We start from the raw sequence: 21469 nt of genomic DNA on the forward strand, positions 1-21469 counted from the left end.
TGCCTTCACACTGTAATGGATGACAGTGCATATAATCTGAAATCACTGTTCTCCCTCCACCCAATTTTGCTAAAGTCAAGAAATGCAAGCTGGTACCAAGGTGGTGTATTTTTAAATGGAATTAGACTTTTCCAACCACCTCATGGGGTTTTTGTTTTTGTCCAGCTGTGTTAAAACTTTTTATTAAGTAATTTGAATTTCTGTGCCTAGTTTGTAAAAGAAACAGACAACGAGGTTCGCATGCGACTTCTGCAGTTTGTCACTGGCACTTGCAGATTACCTCTGGGTGGATTTGCTGAACTTATGGGTAAGTAAAAGGTGACCAAAACAGTTCTTATATTGTCACTGTGTCATTTGCAAATGAACCGTGCTGCAAGCGTACAGGTAAGAGGAAATTCATGTTCATCACCTTGTATCTAGAAGGGCTTTTGATATCATAAATCCCATGAATATGTTTATAAACTATTTGGAAATTAGCTTGTTTCTGTGAGAAGCATGTTCATATAACTGATGAATTCTGTCTGCTGTGTCTGAGTTGTGTCTTACGTGACGTATATATCATGTATGCTACTTAAAGGGAACAGATTACCCTTTTCAAAATCTTCTTTTCTAGGAAGTAATGGTCCTCAGAAATTCTGCATTGAAAAAGTTGGCAAGGAAACCTGGTTACCAAGAAGTCACACTTGGTGAGTTGTTACATGTAAACTTTCTGTACTTTTAGTGGTTTATCTCTTCCAGGCTTGCATTGGCCAAATTAAATGAAATCTAATTTGAATCAATTCTCTATCTCCATCTTCAGCTTTGTTTGATTGCCCTGTTATGACAGTACTGAAAACTTTTCTAGTTGCCCTCTTCTTAAATTTTGCTGCTGTGCTGAACAGTTTGTCAGTGCCAGATCTATCAAAAGTATGAGAACATCCGTGCGTAGAACTCAGGGGTGTTTTCCTAATTATTTTAGAGAATATTAAATAACTGAACAAGTCATGTTAGTAGTAGGTACATACAGTTATTAGATACAGTTATTATGCAGTAACCTTATAAAAGATAAAATGTATAGTCATGAGAAGAAATCACAGCAAACGCTCAAAACAAGGATGCTTAGCCAAGAATGCTGATATTATTTCCCACCAGCTTCAGATGGGCCATTATTGGCTTGGCATTCCTGTGCATACTGAACTGGTGCAACAGGTACACAGATCAGTTTTTTATATAACTGTGCAAGATGGACACACTTTCCTTTGGCACCATGTGACAATAATATTCATCATGCTTTTAAACTACTTAAAGGTTATCCTCCATTTTACATTTTCTCCACTGGATTTTTGTTTAAGTGATGTTTGCAAGAGTTACACATGTCTTGTCTAGGATAATTTTGGGGAAGACGTGGAATGAAATGTTTTGGCAGAAGCCTTTAAGGGCAAAGTTTGGAGGAAAAAACACCCACCTATATCCAAGCATGTGTAGGAAGGAGAAAAGTTGATTTTCATGCTGTTGTTGAAATTTGGAGATGCATCAAACTGGGACTATATTAAACTTCATGCTGAAAATTTCCTTTTCTAAGTATTACTATTATAAGAAATAGTAATTATTATTGTAAGTATCATGTTTTTATATGATATTTTTTCTAAGTATTATAGTTCCCTGTATCTTGGGCTGTCTTCAGTCTTTAATGATTCTGGTTTTTTATCTGGTAACAGTCTTTTGTTTCTTAAAATATTCCTCTGAAAATTTGTTTTTACTTCTTGTAGAAATGTCAAGGCAGTGAGATAGTGCTGATTTTTATTTCTTTTTTTCTAATTGTTAGATGAGAACATTTATAACTTCTACTATAACAGTGGAGTTCTGTAGAGTTTTACATGGGATTTAGATAAACTTAACAAAATTCTGTTTTCTTTTTGCTCAGTTTTAATCGTTTGGATTTGCCACCATATAAAAGCTATGAACAACTAAAAGAGAAGTTGCTCTTTGCCATTGAAGAAACTGAGGGATTTGGACAAGAGTAGAAGTGGCTTCTAGTCAGAAAGGATCTCTTGCATAATAAAAGGCCCAGCCAACTAAAATTGCACACTTAATTGTATATAAGCTTTTTGTTCTGTACAGTGATCTTTCTGGAACTCTAAAAGTTTAATTGTTCTCCGTTCTTCCACAAATATATGCAAAACAGTTCAGCCTTTTCTACTTTTATTTATTGCCCTTTCAAAAGACCAGAAAAACCCCTCCATAAATTTTGAAAGCAGACAAGAGACTTATTTAAAATATATATATAAAAAAATATAAATATATATACTAATGAGCTCTAGTTTTATAGAGCTTTAAGTGTATGAAAAGTTGCAGCCATTTGAAAGGGCCTGGATTTGCTTTATCTTGGCTTTATCATTCAGAAAAATGTTTAAACTGCTCAGTGTTCTCTTAAGAAACATCTCCAAGTTTGTTTTACTGCATGGCTGTTCTAAAAGGTGTTAAAGGCTTAGGCCAAACGTATCCTAAATATGTAGAAAGATGCTGCTGGTATTTGAGATGACAGAATCTGTTTTCTGTCAGTTTAATTTTTTTAAATACATAAATAGCTGATATATCCCTCCTTACTGATGTAGCCAAGGTCATGAATAAAGCCTTTACTACTTGCACAAGAGTCATGTACAATGAGATGAATGTGATTTAATGTTGAAAGGAATTGGTGCCACTGTTCTGACTTACTGCAGGAGCTGAACAGAGTATTTTAATTAATTTGAGCAGCATTGAAATTTGTTTACATAGTACCTTGGGTTATTACCACGAGGATGTTAGGTAATCTTCAAAGAAAAAATAATAAAAGAGAAAATACTACCCTTTATCTTCTTGGTCTGGTGTCTTGCAGGCGTTTTGTTTTGTTTTGTTTTATTTGGTTTCCCTTTTCAATCCATCATGTCCTTTTTATAACGTTGTAGAGGTATATTAATGTAAACTGAGCTATAAGGGTATACAAAAGTTAATGTGAATTTTGCTGCTTTCTGTGTTCATGTTCAGTTTCAGATACTGGATCTAGTAAACTCAAATAAAATGAAAGTTACTTAAGCTTTGCACAGATAAAAATATTTAGTATTAAATACTCTCATTTCTCTAAAGTTCATAACAGCAATTTAGATGTACTTGAATGAAGTACATCTAAAACCTGTCATCCTTCTATGTAGGTCAGGTTTGTCCTAAGTGCACAATAATATAAAAGCATTTTAAAATTAAGTTTTATTGGCATTTTATTGGCATGTATTTGCTGAACTGCAAAGATGTGTTTAAAAAAGTACTAAAATTTAACACCTTATTCATGTGAATTATATTAAATGCTACTTTTAGCAAACTGTGCTTCCTTATTTTAGAGTAAAAATGTTTTAAATCACCATTTGTAATATGCTTTAAATATTATCTGTAAATTCCATTACATTTAAATTACACAGAATTTTGTACACACATTAAAATGATTTTAGAGTACAATTCAACACACTTGTGTTAACATATCATATTGCACTGTTAAAAGTGTACATGTGGAAAAAATAGCTATATCTGTTCATGTATCTTTCCAATACAGCAGCTGAATTCTGCCAGAAATTTATTTTTCTACATACGGGATTGTCTCGAGGCTTTGTATTCAATATGCACAGCTTACACTGGAGCTGTACCTGTACAGAGCTCTGGTCACAGCAGTGGTGCAGCGGGCCCAACAGACTGCTGTCTTACATGAACTCTTCTGTAAGAGCTTCAAAAATTTCCACCACTTTGAGGGTTTTTCATACATCACCAAATATCTTCTGCAAAACCATTTTTATAAAGCACTGAATTCGTTTGAAGTGCAAATCCACTTAAATTATCACTTTTGCTGATTAGAATGGAGGAAGTTTAAGAAAACAAACCAAGAAGGTCAAAGGCCAGGCACCAGGAGTGTGTGTCACTTGCCTAAAAGACAAGGAGGGCTAAATGTCACAGTTAATGAATTTGCACTAATGAATGACTTGGTGACCCACTACCAACTGCTGAATTTTGTGAATCTGTGAGTAACTGAACAAAATAAAAAAGACAGCACATCACAAGAATGTAGTTGTTTCATTGTTTTGGTAACTTTAGCTGTCTCATAACTGCACTAGTTTTTCCTGGGGATAAGGATTAGTAAGCAAGAAAAAACAAAACCCAGTAGCTTTCTGTACATGTGTATGACTAACATGAATTTGACTATGAATTGGTCACAGACTAAGTCTGTGAATTGGACTAACTGAAACCTCCTGGCTACAGAGGAAAAAAAAGCAAAATTAATATACCTGTGTGCATGTATGTACTGTAATTGAATTTTCTGGGAATTTCAGTATGACTGTTGTAATTTTTTCTTTTCCCATTTGAATTCTGCATATTTCACCTATATTTGGGGGGAGTGAGTAAAACAGCAAGAAGAGGGAAGGCAGCAATGGCTGGAGGTCTGACCAGGGAACCAGTGAGGTAATACTACTTGAAGGAGCTGGTGTGTAGTTCATGGGTTTTGTTGGTTCCTTTCTTCCTGCAACTCAGATGCTTTTCACTACACACTCCACAGCTGTTACTCAGTATGTGGATATTCTTCCTTTTTCTGCTGCTGCACAAGGCACCTAAGTAAAGGTGCCTCTGTCACAAAGCTAACAGAAGAAACTCTCTGTATGGCAGATGTTTCTGTAGAACATGAATGCAGAAAATTCTCAAAAACTGTATCATCCATCCTGAGACACTGTGACATAGAGGACTTCATTCTGAAGCTTTACTAATAGAAAAATAATAACTTTATGGTAGTTGAGAAAACCCTGTTTTAACTGTACTTTTGTGACATCAGGCTTTAATTCAAGCCCCAGATTCTCTCTCAACCATGATTTTTTACTACTGACTTAGCTCAGGCTTGGTTTGTTAGTCTAAGCAATTTATGCTCTTCTTCATCTTCCTCCTATAGATTGCAATACCCTTTCCTAGTAAAGCAACCATTAGGTATTTCTAATCAATTTTTTTCTAGACTGTTGTACTGACAATACCACATGTAATTGATTGCCTACCATTTCTTCATTATCTGGTCCTCTTCTTCTCTTGGGTAATTGGAATATATTGTTTGGCTGGACACCTAACTTAGGTTACTTCGTGTTTCTGGTGAAAATTCCTGCCAACATAGTAGAAAGACCAAGAAGAAAGTTTTATGTCTACAAACAGAAGTCCATACGCTTCCACACAGTAGTTCCTTTCTGATGTACTGGGAGTGTGTATTCATCCTGTGGTCACAGTCTAAGGTAAACGGTGTGTGCCCAGAAAACATTTACAGCCACTAAATCATAAGAAAGCTTCTCACTGCACATGCTGCTATCACCCATAAAGGGATTTTCTTAGATGTTCCCTACTGGTTTTTTTCCTTCGTTTTTTATTTTAAACCACAACACTTTCTGCCAAGTCAAACACTTAGCATTTAAGTGTTACAGTGGGGATTACTGCAACAAGCATGTTTCAAACCAGGAGCCCCGTGGAAACGAAGTATATATGGACAGATTCGTGGTAGATGTTTCAGAGATGTTTATTTCTCCAGCCGCATGGCCGGGGCTCAGCTCAGGAACTCCGCAGTCACGGGACCTGAGGGACCTTGGCCACACCGGGGAACCCAAACCAACCAATGGGAAATGAGACTGACCAGGGGCAGGGAGACCCCGTGTCTCCCGCCCAGGGCCCATCTCCCAGGGCTACACGGCAGGGGAGGAGACCCCAACATCTCACCCGTTTTATTTTAATAAAAGGAGAATGAAAATGACTGGATAACAAGAACAGTTTCAAGACAAAACAAGCCACCCTCCTGAGTCTTTAAGTGTCCAAACAGATTCTGTGGAACATTTTAGGGCTGACAGAAGGGAGACAGGACTCTCTGGGCATGCTTTGTGGGGAAACTGAGGCAGGAGAGGGTTTAATTTCTTCCCTCCCTCTTTTCATCCCCCCCCTCGGCATCGGAGAGGAATTGTAGGGAAAGGGAATTGTATAGGGAAGCCATGGGGTGAAAAACGGATTAGGAATAAACTGGGGATGGGGTAAACTTAGGAAGGGGTTCATATTAGGTACAGGGTAAAAGGGAAAAGTAGGCTGTGAGTAGGGAAATTGCTGGGATGGATATTGTTTATAATTTTGTGCATAACGGCTGCCTTTGACTGGAATACCCCCAGGCCCAGTAACATTCGCTGCTTGTAAACCCTTCTTTCCTTGCACTATATCAAACTGTACAACTTCCCCATCTCCTACACTTTGCAGATAATTTTTAGGGTTATTCCTTTTAATGGCAGTTCTATGGATGAATAGATCTCCCCCTGTATCATCTCGTGTTATAAATCCATAGTTGTTTTTTACATTGTACCATTTCACAGTTCCTGTAACTTTCGTGGCTATAACTTCTCCTATCACGTGCTTGCGTGTTTGTCGTGACTGCTGGTCCCGCGTGGCCGCCGCCTCGCCAACTCCGACGTCTCGGCCGGGCCCCCGCGTTGTGGCTGCTCCTCGCCCTCCGAGCGGCGCTGCTCCGGCGCGTGTCTGGGCTCTGCGCGGCCCCGCGTTGCCATCACCGCCGGCCCCGTGCTCTGTGAGCGGTTCCGCTCCGCCAACTCCACGCTGCTTTGGTTGCGGCCCCGTTCCGGCTCGGCGCTGTGCTGCGCGGCTTCTCCCTCCGCAGGGCTCTCCGAGCCAGTCGCTCAGAGCAGCCTGCCATGCCAATGCCCGGTTCCTGGCTGCTCGTGGCCCACGGCACCGCGGCGCCTGCGGCATCGCTCCCTCACTCGCGGCCGCGTGGCCGGGGACCCCGAGACAGGGATGGGGTCCGTGATAAGGCGCGTGCTCCCGAGGGGGCCGGGCGCATCCAGCGCAGGCACCTCCGCCGGCACGGCTGCAGTCATGTGCTCCCGGGATGGCGGCCACGCGTTCTTGGCCATGGGATAAGTATGATCTTCTGCTTTAGGGGTAATGGGACCATACAAATGCTCCTCAAGAGCTTCACTGATTATAAGGTATGCACGGAAAGCTTCTCTTTGATCCCATACTTTATCCCATATCTCGTCCCAGAAACACCCCTCACAAGATACAGGAGGTTCGATATCAAAAAGTAAGTCTCGAGAAATATCGGAGAACCTTTTGAAAAGCCAGATGAAGAAATGTTCTAGATCTCCCGGTTGCATTACTTTTTTGTTTTGTTGTTCAAGGATTCCTTTTACTTCTAGATACATTTTTTTCTGTGGCTCAGAGAGCCCCATTTCCCACGATTCTTCCATAGTCCAGAGAGAATATCCAAACCAAGATGAGAAGAGAGAGGTCTAGAGTGATTATTTTACTCACGAATCTTCCTCAGGGATCGGTGTCCTGCCCGCATTCCTCCACCAGTTTGTTGCAGTGGGGATTACTGCAACAAGTATATTTCAAACCAGGAGTCCCGTGGAAACGAAGTATATATGGACAGATTCGTGGTAGATGTTTCAGAGATGTTTATTTCTCCAGCCGCATGGCCGGGGCTCAGCTCAGGAACTCCGCAGTCACGGGACCCGAGGGTCCTTGGCCACACAGGGGAACACAAAACAACCAATGGGAAATGAGACTGACCAGGGGCAGGGAGACCCCGTGTCTCCCCCCCAGGGCCCATCTCCCAGGGCCACATGGCAGGGGAGGAGACCCCAACATTTAAGAGTATTGAAATTAATATGTGCAGCCTTAATGATAAATCTGTAGGAGCATCTATTACTCTTGAAGGCCATTGAACCTCACAGGAAAACACTGCAGAAAAAATTTCAGGATTATAATTATGTCATGACCTTGTCCCTCCTTTCTTTAAACTCATGCTAGTCATGTTTCTTGTTATTCCTCATAAATAACTTGTAGTTTAGAAGTGTAAAAAACTTAATTAAAAATCCATGCAATCACTCTCCCAGCCTTTTCTGTCTAACTATAGACCCTGCTTGTGAATGAAGCCCCCTTCCTTCCCGTGTAAATCAACAAACAGGATCACATAATGAAACAGATCTTCCAGTTCAGAGTTTAATAGAAATTAGAGGGAGATAGAAGGTCTGGGCTATACTTTGATTAACAGCTTCAATAAACCAAAGTAGTATTTGGGGCTTTTCCTATGCTGCTCAAACCTGAAGCACTGAATTCCCATTATCTTGTTTCTTCTTATATAGAATTAAGCAGCTCCAAAGCTTCTTTCTGTACCTGAAAGAAATAAATGTAACATAACAGTGCCAGTTACAGGCTCTTCTAGCAAAACTTCCCTCACAAGCACCCAAATGTTTCACTGCAGTTGTGTAAATTCAGAACACTCCTAGGAGTAGTCATTTTTCTTCTGTAGTTCAAAATGCTCAATACTTGAAACATGAATAGGAATAAAACACTTAAGTGCCTTCAGTGTAATTCATTTACTATATAAATGAAGTTTATTTCTGTTGAATACAGATACTAGCTCTTGATTTGCTACAGTCCAATAGCAGCATGCAGGAAGCTGTCCCACCTCTGACCATACCCAACCAACCTAGGATTTTCAACACTCTGGATAGCAACTAAGAAGTGCAAGACCATTTCTGAGGCTCTGTTTGCCTAAGGTTTCTGGTTAAAACCTAACAAAATTTTAATATGATCTCTAACATTCATATTAAACACCCCTCAACAACAAACCATACAAAACAGCAAAAAATTCTCAACACCCTCTCCTGCCTCCTCAAACCACATAAAAACCTCCAGCCCAACAAACTTCTGGTATTGACATAGCAAGCCATGCACACAGTGTAGGCCAGATACCTCTGAGTATCTGCGGTAAATGTTCAGAAAACCTAGTTATGCTGAGACAAGAATTCAAATGTCTTTGCACAGGCCAGTTTCCTTCATAGTGGACTATCAAGTCTAATTCCCAATGAATTTTGCATTGTACACATTCACCCAGAGAACGGGCAGAATACCACCTTTCTCAGTTCAGCAGCTCTGCACCCCTCTAAGATACTAGGAAATAGATGTACTGGGAGGCCACAAGTAGCTGAAGCAGATCAGCGGTTTAACAACTTGGCTACTGCACAGAATTCACTTCTCACTGTACTTTTTGTATGGTTCCTAAAGAAAGACAAGTTTTTGGGATCACTGGTTTCAAGTGTGCCTCCAGCTACTAGTAACTGTCAGAAGAACTGACCAATTTCACACACACCTGAGACCACTACTCCTTTAGGCTATTAAATTGCTAAACATTTTGCAAGGCACTGGAGGAATGTAACACTCATATTTCCACTGAAAGATGTTACTAAAGGAACTCACTTTTGGAAGAAACAGTTTGAGGCTGACTAGAGCATCTACAGAGGGATTCTGAAACACTACCTCAGCAGTGTTTTTTCTGAGGTGTGAAATGCAAAATCCTACCAAAAGTATTTCTTACGATTAGGACATTCAGAGTGTTGTATGGACATTCAGAATGTGCATCTCAACTGCAGCTTACTGCTAAATGAAATAGAAGTCTATCAACCATAAGAAAAATGAATTGGAAATGAGGCTTTGTTACTCCTGATGTTAACAGGATTGTTTATGAAAGGTAACTTCACCTGCTTTGGTTTATACTGAATGCATTACCAGGTATGAACAAACCTAATGGATTACCTCTCCTGGAAGTACTTAGAAATGTTTATGTAGGAAGCAGATGCCTACCCTCCAAACCAGAATCCTTCTGTGCAGTTTCAAAGGGTAATTAAGTGACTCATGTCATCTAGCATTTGCTAGATTTGCTGTCCAAGACACATTTCCTTAATTTATTCAGATTGTCTGAATCTCTCCCTAGGGGCCTAGGAAGGACTGCAATGTTGAGGTTTGGTACATCTGTGGTTTTTTCTTCCCTGTGTTCACATGATTGTTAGCTATTCCAAACTGTGATTCCTACCTTACCCATTTCAGGCATATGAAAGGTCAATCTGTGTTCACATAGAAACTGGCCAGTGCAGGTGCCTGCCTGAACTTCAGCAACACAGCTAAGGCTGGATTGTTGTTAGCAATATGAAACTACCATGAAGAAGAAAGGATAACAGTTTTCTACTATGACTAAAACAAAATTATTTCCAACCACTGTTTTCAGAGGTGGCTGGTAACATACTAGAATTTTTTGGTGTTGATGTGATTCTGAATTATAGGTGCTAAACTATAATTTCCTCTGAGTTAATTTTATAAAACATTCCACTGCCATGATGTCATACATGTTGGGTACAATATATGATTGTACTATTACAATTCTTAACTTCCTACCTGTTTGTCCTCCTCTGTCTGTGCAGGATACTCCTTTGCTTTGCTTAACCACAGAAGAGCCATCTTCTTATTGTTTAACTTCAAGTATGTTTTCCCCAAAAAGAGCAAATTTTTGCTGTAGAAATTTGGATCAGCTGCATAGAGACAGGTATGAAAATCTTTAGATGAGAATTAGCAGCATACTATGCTTTGATACTATATACTATACTTTGGTACTTGTTTCAGAAAACAGAGTAGTTTGGCTTTGGATCAGAAGGAAGCCAATGTAAAACTTTCACTTGCTAGATTTTGGTCTCATAAGCAATTATACTAACTAGCAGCTTGTTAATTAATGTAATAAATAACACTAGATTCCTCACAAAGAGCAAAGCAGTGAGCTTAAGGCATAACAGCTTTGCTTTGCAGGTTTTGGATTCTCTGGACCTAGCCCATACAACACGCAATGCAACCAGCTTAGCAGGTAAAGGCAAGGGAAAATAGGGCACATTTCCTAGCACATGCAGATACCAGCTTAGTTTTTGCTGCACAGAAGAAAACAAAACTATTTGTATCTACACAAAACATTTTTTAAGGAAAGATTTAAAGCTTGCTTTTATAAAGCATCATTCATTATTAAAGAGTAGTCTTGTCTACTGTTCATACTTATAGCAAAGGCTCTCCCTGCTGCTGGATTTAAGGTAAGGTTTCAAAACATATGGAGGTGTTTTGGAGGCAAATTTTGAGATGAAGTTCACTGTTCCAGTTCACAGCTGCATTACTTGACACCCAGGGGAAGACACACTGTGAGCTTTTCCTTTGAACTTCACTGATTTAACTATGTACAAATCTTTCATAGAACACTGTCTTCCCTTGTCTTCCTTTATCTTTCAGCTAGTCAGTTTTGCTTATGGCTTCACTCCTGGAGAAATAACATGTTCATTTTTTATTTTATATCACGTGGACAGTTTAACTGTCAGGTTGGCACTCTTGATCATAATACCTTCTGAAATAATAAAAATTCTGCTTTTTCTATTTTCTATTTAGAAAACAGAGAACTTTTGAACTCTAAGAAAATTCTGAAAAAGTAACACAGAATTCCCTTTTTTAATTTCTTCTGCCCCCCTGCACTCCAGTTGAATTCCTTGGGGAAGAGTACTTTATTCTCAGGAAGGTACAAATTTCACTTTAATACTTACTCTGAAAAAAACCTTCATGTTACACTGTAAGTGGTGTATACTAGGTGTGTAACATATTTAAAGTGTGTAACATATTTTTAAGTATCTCTGATAAAATGTTCCAATGTAACAGCGCAGTGTGCTGACTGGCCCACCACGTTTATCAGCTGATCATATGCTACTGTTTTGGGTTTGGTGGCTACAGTAATTAAGGTGATATTGACAGCTAGAGTTTTACTGAAAAGTCGTCAATCCTAACAGATATTTTTCAGTCAAAACAAGTCACAAGTATTACCTTCTTCTGCCATGTGGAAGTAACGAAGAGCCTGTAAAAGACAAAGTTGTGCTCATTAAAGTGGAGAATAAACTCAACACAATAGTCAAATTACAGCCTTATGCACATACCTGAAGAAGGAGTTCCTATGAAAATGTGTGGATCTATGATATCCACACATTTTCAACTAGTTTCCCATCCAGCATATATGAAATTTCAGTCCATCCCTACCTTTTCCTAATGGTATTAGTTGGAGGGAAAAAGCTCTCACAGAACTTGAAAGTGCGGACATATCTACAAAACAGATTTTGTACTGAAACTGCAGAAGTCTTAGCAGTACAAGTTTACTTCTTCAGCGACTTTTAAGTGCTACAGAACTGAATGCTGGGACTGGCATGATTCTGGTAGTATTTGAAATCCTGGCTGACACTCTGTATTCTTCTGAGAGTGTTTTTTCAGCAAAACTTACAAGCTTGACATTCCATTAAAAAGTTTTCTTTCTTTTTCAATCAGCTCTTAAATTGCCTTCTGTGTAACAGCAAGCAGTCTTCTACAATTACTTTCTAGTGACTCCTGCCCCCGCACTTTAAGAGAACAAAACAGTTATTGGTTGCTCTAAACAAACAAAGATTAAAACAGCTGCAGCAAACTTTTCTATTACTGATTGTATTGTCAAGTTTCTATATATGTACGGGTGTTTAAATAAGATCCACACTGGTTTAGACAAACACTGGTTTAGACACACTATTTTAAAAGATAAACATCTGGATAGCATGTTTTAGGGTGTACAACAGCAGAAATCTTCATAGAAAAGATGAAGAAAACTACTTTCAACTGAAAAAACTCCACACCGTATGTGGCCAGAGAATGAAAGGGTATTTGTTCATCTTAAGTAACAAAGCAAGCTGTTGCTTTTTGCATTTAATATAAGGAGACAAATTATATTAGAGCTAGCAAATAAGTACATGGCATAACACCACTGTATAAATCATCAGCACTGGACTAGTACAGACAGTTATCTGGAACAGAGCATGACAGTAAATACAAACTAAGTTACATACAGCTTATAGCTTATTATTTTCTATTGCACAAACTACATGAAATAATTTTCACTATTCTGTGTGTGCTAATTGTTTCTTTGGTTGGGTTTTTTTTTTCTTTGTAGCAATTTATAAATAATAGAAATCATCATCATAATAAAGCTGAAGAAAATGGAAGATTTTTCTGTTTTTAGATATCCTTTACTGTCCTGTTATATTCTCATTTTATTACTGACAGTTGTAAACTCACAACTCTATGCTTATTCCATAAGCAGAGGCCAGCTTTGTCAGGAAAATAAGTAAAAAGTCTATCATTAGCTTTCTGGGGGGAATAATAATCTGCGAAACATTTTCATACCGTACCTCTTGAAATGTGGAGGTTGGTGGTGTGGCAAACAGCGTCGCAGCTATTTTTCTTTGGTACCATGGCATCTCAGCAAAGGAGTAACACCTGAAGCAAAAAGACATGTTTGTATCTAAAATTCACATTTCTCTTGTTTTCAAGCAACAGTCTCATAATTGTTGTTGGACATAAAAACTGGATGTCATAATTGTTGATTCCAAGAGTCAAAACTGCAGACACACTGCAAGTTCTATAAGCACGTTCTCACATCTGTACAAGAAAGTAACAAGATGTCTGAAGCTGCTACTAAAGAAGTTTTGGTGTGTGTTTTACTGGGAACTAACTACATTAGCTAAAACTGGGACAATTACTAAGCATGAGACAGATTTTGAGCTTGAATGATTTATGTGTGTTTTGTTCTAATGTATTTGCAAAAACAGCACAACTGAGTAATGTCATTGCCTTACCTCAACACTACTTTGCTTTTCTCAATTATTAATACAAAGTAGATCTGCAGTACATTCCTGAGACTCTGATCTATAAGAACGAAAATAAATTCAAGAATCAAACCACTGTGTTCTAGGCTAAGCCATGCTATGCTGTTTTTCTATCTACTAAATAACACAGGTAATCAATCAGTCAGTCACCTATCTTATTGGTGCTGGAAGGATTAAACAGCTTTATTGAAGCATTTCAAGTGCACAGAACATCCTGGGTGTAAACATTAAACAATGCTATTCACTTTAGTAGCCTCCCATGATGAGAAAAGAGAAAGGAGAAAAATCTCAAGAACTGGCTGATACTAAATGCCAGTTTTAGATCAAGATGGCTCTGGAATTCAGCAATGAGTACATTTAAATATACAACATGGGAATATTTTAGAGCCAAAAGCAGTATTAATTGCACATTTCTGATCATCTTTTCTAATTTTCTTTAGGAACAATGTCTTAAGTACTTTTCAGAACAAGCTTCCTATCTCAAAATGGACCCTGAGGCTTAGTCAGTTGGGAGCATATGCTTCGAAATCTGGACTATAGCAATTCTTAGATCATGTGGGAATGAATGGTGGATGCCAAAAAAAAAGTTTCTAAACTAGTAAAAACCTCTGGAGCAGTAGATTGTCATTTTCTCCGATACTCAGGAGTCAAAAAAAATGACAGAGAAATTGACTGTGGTTTTTAATATATTTTTAAGGTGAAAATACATTGCCTTTCTTTCTTTTCAACCTCTCAATCTTACAATAGAAATCTCCTGTAAAACAATGTAACACCTTTGGTCTTTTTCAAGCAAATAACCAAAAGTGCTGTCTGGAGCCTCTCACTAACACATAAACTATATTGCTTTCCATCACACCACTTACACAGAATACCCTGGTTAGTATGGAAAGTTCTATTTCCAGTCCATTTGCCTGCTATGTAACAGTAATTCTTAGTACTATTTTCACTGAGAAGTAAATTAAATTTCAACGATTTTTGTTTAATACATAATATATAAGCTCCCTTTATTTAACATAACTTTTAAAATACTGTATCATGACAGATAATAACAGAAATATTTTCGGAATACATCTCACTTTTGATAGTTTATCACAGATTGTAATAAGTTGCAGCTGTCACTGAAATTCAAGGTAAATTCAGTGTTGAGCTTTGACTCGATTCACGTACTCCAGAACAAATGAGCACTACTCACTATCACTGATGCCCACTTTGGATTCTATGTAGCTAACTTAACGACTGCAAAATGAATTTTTAATAGTTCCATACAAATAAATTAAATGAACAATTATTTTTCATCTTTTTGAACTGCATAAGAATTAACAGCTAGACTGTTTCAAGGCATGATGTCTTATATCTGTTCAATATGTTTTCATGCTTGTATCAATTACAAGCACATTCTAAATTATTCCAAGTAGTTCTGCAATTCATGCAAGGTATCTTAAACTGTTGCATTTTTCTTTGCCATGTGCTAACTTTAGTTTGAAAATACATCTTACCAAATCCCTATAAGATGAATTGTTGTAGCATCTTTTGGATTCAGTTCAATGGCTCTCTGGTGAGGGGAGAAAAAAGCAACACAACATGTGAAGAAGTTGTTCTAATACATGGATTAAAATATATTTAAAACTTGTTATCCTACTGTTAATTAAACCAGACTGATAGTGTGTAGAATTTCAAGGCAATACACTATTTATTCAGTGCACAACTAAAGCAGCTCAGCTCCAAAAATCTGATGACACTGACAGATGTCTAAGCACTTCTCTTTAGTAGGTTACTGAAAGTTGCATTTGAGACTTGGCATGTTCAGACTTCGATATAATCTCTGGTGATATAAAATTAGTAGTCCATGATCTTCTCCAGTATTTGTCCTTTACTGTTACATAATCCACAGTTAAAAGGACAGCCACACAGCCATTTCTCAATATCAGTTACATTTGATCTAGTCCTAAGAGGTGTCTAAAGCACTTCAGCTATTTCAAGACTCCCTTCTAAAGCAACGTAGTTTACTGCAGGAGAGAGTTTGTACTCCTTGTTTCTGGGGCATTTCTGGAGCATATGTCACAGTAACCCAAAGAACAAAGTGAACTAGGAAGTCTGAACAGAAGTACACTTTTGGTTTTTCACCAAAACTCAGTTAGCAGCTGTCACACAATCTACATATTGGACACATTAATCTTGTCATATGCAAAAAGCTGCATTACCTGGAAATGCTCTTTGATGACAATAGCATTTCCAATTTTAGTCTTGATTCCTTCGTAGTCTCCAACATCACTGAGGCAAATTCCATACCACTGTAATTCAAAAAACAAAACCAAAACATTTAACAGAGCACTATATTAATAGTACATTTTAAAAAGCTTGCAACCAGAACAGCTGCCACCACCACAGATGACAACAAGCAGTAGGTGTTTATTGTGAACAATTGAATCAATATCAGAGCAAGCTGCTGGTTTTCATGTGTAAAGGAATAAACATCCTCTTCTGATCCAAGATGCCAAGGCAACATTTTGCTACCTCTTTGCCTGTGAGTAAAGCAGCACAAAAAAAAAAAAAAGGGCAGAATGAAGCCAAGGCCTGAAATATTTCCAGTGAAACTCTACAAAGCCCAGGAACAGCATGCTGAATGTGAGATGTACAACATTTTTAAGCCTACATCAGGGCAGGAGGAGCTAATTACATCAGCTGTAATCACCCTGATCAGTCACCTCTTTCCATGGTCCTGCACACACTGCATCAGTTTCTGTTTCCCTAGAGGAAGTTCCCCTGGAAAAGTCTGAACTCAGATCTTCCAAAAACATTAGGAAGAACTAGAAGTCTCACTCATTCTCAACTGAAAAGATAAATTATGCTGAAGTTTGCTAAAACAGCACAATGACATTTGTTCTGTTTTCTATAAGCAGAAATCAACAAACAAGATTTCAGTTATTTTGCACGGCTCACCTTGTGTGCTGCAAAATTTGATTCATTTATTTCAAGTGCCTTTTTTGCATACTCAAGGGAGTCATATGTCAGTTGTCTCTTCTCCTCTGCAGAAGTACTACCAAGCTGAGCCAGATCCCGTGACGACCGTGCCAGCCGCCATAACAACTCTGCATCATCACTAATTAGGAACAGAAACATTGATGTTTTAAAGCAATTGGAAACAAAGCAAAGGTCTTAAAGGAGTCTTTCAAAGTATATCTCAAGTGGGTGGTAAGACAACAGTGAATCATCTGTCATGCTATGCTATGTACAACCCCAAGGTACCAAACAGCAAACGAAAGCCCACCATTACAGACTGTCTGACAATACCTTTGCTCTGCCATTCTGGTCTGCAAAGCAAACACATCTTCAGGAAAGATCTTTGTTTTCTCAAAAAAACCCCACAGATTTAGAAACCCCAATGGTACCACTCAAAACACCAGAAGGAAAAGGAGGGCTACTCTGTTCTTAGCTAGATGCACTCTGCTGATTTGTATTGATGTCTACTTGGAATACTTAAAACATTATGCATCTTTTTTTCCTCTAATTGTACTTAAATTATTAAATCCTTCCTAGAAAAACACTGAAAAAAACCAGATGAGCCATACCACCAGCACATAAATCTGTGTATTTATGTATTTATTTATATCACCATATCAAATGGTGTATGGCAGGTTATAGTCAAAGCTAAAGGATCTTAAGTTTTATTTTGGTAACATATTGTTATGTAACACTGCTTACACTTCATTATACTTTAGGTAACTACCATTTTAGTTTTGGCTTACTAATTTAATAGAGACTTTAAAGTCTTTCAGGATTTTTGCAGTATATTTTAAGGGATTTTTAGAGTAACAAAACAAACAAGCAGGACTGAAAAACTTGAGGGTTAACCCTCACTTTCTACAACTACCAGCTCTTCCTTCATTCATTTTTCCATTAGGAGGAAAAAGATCACAAGTCCTTCTTTCCTACTCCATAAGGGTGAAAAATAGGTTCTCCAGCATTCCACAGTGAGACTATTAGTTGAAAAACTGATACAGAAGAGCACAGAAAAGAAGCCACAGTAGTGTCACAAGGCAGTGAAGTACCTATTTTTATGCTGAACCAGCAACCGATACAGCTTCTCAGTTTCTCCACTCCCATACAGGTAGTCTGCTTGTTCTATCACATCTTCCACTTAGGAAGGAATTAAAATTGTGGAGACAGAAGAACAAATTATAGTTAATTAGGACATTACCACCAAAACATTTTAGATCAGGACAACCTAGCTGAAATGATGTAGCTCATTTTTAGGCCACCATTGCAAACAACTTACAGCAGGACTGAGTAAGCAAGACGTACAATGCACAACGAGGATGACAATCAGTGCCTCTCTAGTGAAACTACAACAGCTTTCAGCAACACAGCTTTGGATGCTGAACAGATTTAACAGTCCAGGGTGTCTTTCTCAGTGCATCAGACTACTACAAATAAGTTACTTTTTAACTTATGTGAAAACGGCAGAGAAGAAAAATAAAGTATGGAAAATGGACCAGGAGGGCAAGTAAAGTAGAGTTGAGAGCAACAAAACCCCTTCATTAGTATATGTAGAGAATTTAAATCTTACAATAGCAATGAAAAAAACCCAACTTTTAAAAATATTCTTCATTCTCAATATGGTGCCACAGTTTTGCCAGAATATTACTGCAGTTTGAGTGGGTCCCATTATTTACTCACAAGCCAAAACAAAACATTGCTTAAAGGTTTTCACACTGAAGTCCTTAGGATTTTCCCAAATACAAGTCCAAAAAATGCAATTTACCTACTGAAACTCCCATGTGTTCAAGATACTAAAAGCAAAAATAATTTTGAAAATCACAACTGGCTTTCTAGAGTATCAATTTATGAACTAAGTAGCATTATTTTTACGAGACTTTCTTATTCTAGAAAATACTCTGAAACACAACAGTGGTGGGGGAATATAATTTCCACAACTGGATGAATATAATAATACATAAATTAATATAGTACTTGGAACAGCATATAGGAAAGAGAATTATCAAACACCACACTATAGAAGATTATAGCATGAGAAAAGATGGAATTAGATGGAAAAATACCCAAAGGGAAGCAGATAGGTAATTTTGTTGATGTATGTAACTGTACAGGAGAAGAACAAACTTCGAGTTTACTCTTCTTCCAACATTAAAGCATTAAAAAATTACCTTTTATGTCAAAAACCTTGTCTAATTTTTTACGGACCTTCTACCTATGCTTATTGTCTCTTTGGTATTATGCCTGGGTCCATGATCAAACTTAGAAGTCAAACGTAAGCTCTAACCCCTTTCAAAAAAATTAATCATGTTTATAAGGTTTCCTTTTTCAAGTTACCTACTAAATATGGTAGCCACATTTAAAGGCAGCACATTTTCTTTACAAAAGAAGCAAAACATTGAAGGCTACTGAACACAAAAGCCTCCTCTTCATTTCAAAAAGATCCTAGAATATAAATCAGTGCATTCTGGGTAATTTTTAACCTTGCTGTCTCTAAATGTCTTCTTTCAACCCTTTCAAAGATAAGATAACAATCTATGTGGACTCTGGATTTTAGTGTCCAAAATGAGCTTTGTGGTACATCTTCAGTATAATCTTCACTGAACTATTATGTTTGCTTGCTGACCTGAACACGGCTAATGTATCTAATGACTAAATGATCAGAACTCAAAACTTCTGAATGCATCTCCCATAAGCTGTTTTATGCAAATTATGCTTTTATTACTTTAGAGTATTTTTCAGGTATTTCTATTTTACCCTTATTTTCACCATACTTATTGCATCTTGTATAGAAGGCCCATTAGCATTGCTTTTCTTGGCAATGTAAATGTCAGATTCATGTGGGAGCACTGAAAAGACCAAAGGCAACTAAGTGGTGTTATTTATATTCCTCATGACAAATGATGAATTCTTTATTCATCATTATTATTATTTCTTATTTGTGTACTGAGTAGCTATTTCAAATCTACTCACTGATGCTCCTTCTGCTGTAGCACATGAAACAGCTCCTTATCCATTCAAAAATTTATTGTCTGAATTTTTATTTCTATCTGCATAAACATCTAAGATGTTCCTCTTTTTGAGACACAGAGAAACAGGTTACCTGACCTGGCTACTACCTCAACTATGCAGTGAGCGCACATCCAGTTTATGCTCATTCTCCATTCAGTCAGGCTGACTCTGAAAATCCTTATATAGACAGACAAGTTCTAAGTCTGCAACAACATTCCCTTTTAAGATATTGTTACTGTCCTTCCTGCAGTGAGACTATCCTTATTGAAAGGATGTGAAAAGACATTTTACCATTTGTTCAATTGTTCTCCGGTAAGTGAAGCAAGGCTTTGCTTCCCCCTTTTTACTGTTAGAGAAATAGAAGACATTTCTCAGTTTTGTATGAAGCGCTATCTTGGTGTTGCTCAACTAGATTACACAGGAATCACAGTGTTCATACTGAAAACATGAAATAGTTAAAACTTCTAGAAATAGATTAAGTTTTGGTCTGCATTCCTAACAGACCCATATCTTTTCAATAAGAGTTACTTAAAGATTGGACAGCAAATCAGTTATCATCCACCTTGTGCATGTGTTCTATCCCTGACAGGATGAGTGACTAGATGTGCTTTCCATGACACCTGAAATAATCACTTGTTGAAGTGCTACCAGACTACTCATACCCAATTCAAAAGCATCTCGTCATGAAATGATACTGCATGCAGTCTTAATGGAAAAAATCAAAAGCATTACACCATTTCCCGCTATAATTCTGGCACTAAAAGTTGTAAGTCTCACATCAGAATAACCAACATATTTCAAAATTTGAAAATATTACCTTTGAAGCTCGCATGAACCTCAGCGAAGCCAGAAATCAGCTTATGAGCTTCATAAACCAAAAAGGACCCTGTTGAAAGGACAACCCCCCTCTGAAGGCCTTTTCTAAGCACCTGTGTAGGATCATAAGACAAGTATTAATGAACATTATCACTCCGAGATAAAAAAGGTTTTTCTTGTCTGTATCACTGGTTATATTTCAGATTTTGAGCAAAGAGAAGACTTTAAAATATTAAAAAACCCCCGTAAGACAAAACGCCACTTCAAGCGAGTACATTTGAAGAACATTCAACAGAAGCGCACGATTACACCCGAAAACACGAACACAGCACTAGACTGAATATAAACCGTAAATACGGAGCAAACACAAGTTTAGAAGCAAAAATCAAACCCGTATTGCTCAAGCGAGCCCAGGGCTGTTTTCGCACAACCAAAGCAGTCCTTCGCTACGCCCCGCGATGCCGGAGCCTCCACCCGCCTCCCTCATGCCGGCGGAGCGGCCCCGCGGGGGCGAGCGGCGGCCACACCCCGTGGGAATCAGAGCGAACTAGGTTGGAAAAGGTCTCTGAGATTACCCCGTTCAACCTACAACCGAACCTCACAACGTCAAACAGAGCATGGCACTAAATGCCACGTCCAGTCTTCCCTTCAACACCTCCAAGGTCGGTGATTCCCCAACCTCCCTGGGCAGCGCATTCCAACAAGTCCCGAACCGGCCGCGCTGCCCCGCACCGAGCGGCACCGCAACTACCTCGGTCCCCAGCCGGCCCCGGCCGCAGGGGCCGCCCATCGCCTCTCGCCGGAGCGCCGTCCCCAGGCCGGCGGAGCCACGGCGGAAGAGCCGCGCCAGCGCCGCCACGAACACCGCCATCGCCACCGCCGCCAGCACCGCCCCCCGCCTCCGGAGCAGCCGCTCCGCCCCGCGGCCCTGCCCGGGCTCGGGGGCACACAAGGGCAAGGGCCATCCGCTCGGCCGGGCAGCCCGCCGTACCGAGAGCCGGACATTACGCAGCCGGGCCCCGAGCCACGCCGGGCCCGAGTGACCGCCTAACCTACCGGGGCGGGGAGGGGGGAGACAC

At 38.8% G+C, this 21469-nt stretch overlaps 2 protein-coding genes across 6 annotated transcripts in view; one reads left to right on the forward strand and one right to left on the reverse strand.

Annotated features, from left to right (window-relative positions):
* The window catches only part of WWP1 (WW domain containing E3 ubiquitin protein ligase 1), a 59368-nt gene extending 55307 nt beyond the window's left edge, over window positions 1-4061 (forward strand). For 3 of the 4 annotated variants that reach the window (XM_048286148.1, XM_048286150.1, XM_048286149.1), the window contains exons 22-24: window positions 211-307; window positions 614-686; window positions 1366-1886. In XM_048286148.1, the coding sequence (XP_048142105.1) occupies window positions 211-307; window positions 614-686; window positions 1366-1480 (285 nt within the window). In that variant the 3' untranslated portion in view covers window positions 1481-1886. The other variant, XM_048286152.1, reaches the window with a different exon arrangement.
* Window positions 4062-7598: 3537 nt separating this feature from the next.
* On the reverse strand, window positions 7599-21303 carry RMDN1 (regulator of microtubule dynamics 1). Of its 2 annotated transcripts, none has more exons than XM_048287112.1 (10): window positions 21142-21303; window positions 20392-20503; window positions 17618-17705; window positions 16509-16668; window positions 15770-15859; window positions 15065-15120; window positions 13092-13179; window positions 11710-11740; window positions 10261-10394; window positions 7599-7767 (listed from the first exon to the last, which is right to left on the reverse strand). In XM_048287112.1, the coding sequence occupies exons 1-10, from the start codon at window positions 21259-21261 to the stop codon at window positions 7732-7734; spliced, it is 915 nt and encodes a 304-aa protein (XP_048143069.1). In that variant the 5' UTR covers window positions 21262-21303; the 3' UTR covers window positions 7599-7731. The 2 variants fall into 2 exon arrangements, with proteins under 2 accessions (XP_048143069.1, XP_048143067.1); XM_048287110.1 differs by lacking the exon at window positions 7599-7767 and adding an exon at window positions 8015-8202 and having other exon boundaries at window positions 21142-21298.
* Window positions 21304-21469: the final 166 nt, after the last annotated feature.

Source organism: Corvus hawaiiensis, chromosome 26 (assembly GCF_020740725.1).
Source record: "Corvus hawaiiensis isolate bCorHaw1 chromosome 26, bCorHaw1.pri.cur, whole genome shotgun sequence".
NCBI lineage: Eukaryota > Metazoa > Chordata > Aves > Passeriformes > Corvidae > Corvus > Corvus hawaiiensis.

Coding starts and splice junctions, on each gene's coding strand:
- RMDN1 (XM_048287110.1), bottom strand. CDS start 21,261: ATGGCGGTGTTCGTGGCGGCGCTGGCGCGGCTCTTCCGCCGTGGCTCC. Junction 20,504..21,141: donor GGGGCCGGCTGGGGACCGAG/GTAGTTGCGGTG, acceptor GATCCTACACAG/GTGCTTAGAAAAGGCCTTCA. Junction 10,395..11,709: donor CTTCCACATGGCAGAAGAAG/GTAATACTTGTG, acceptor GTCTCTATGCAG/CTGATCCAAATTTCTACAGC.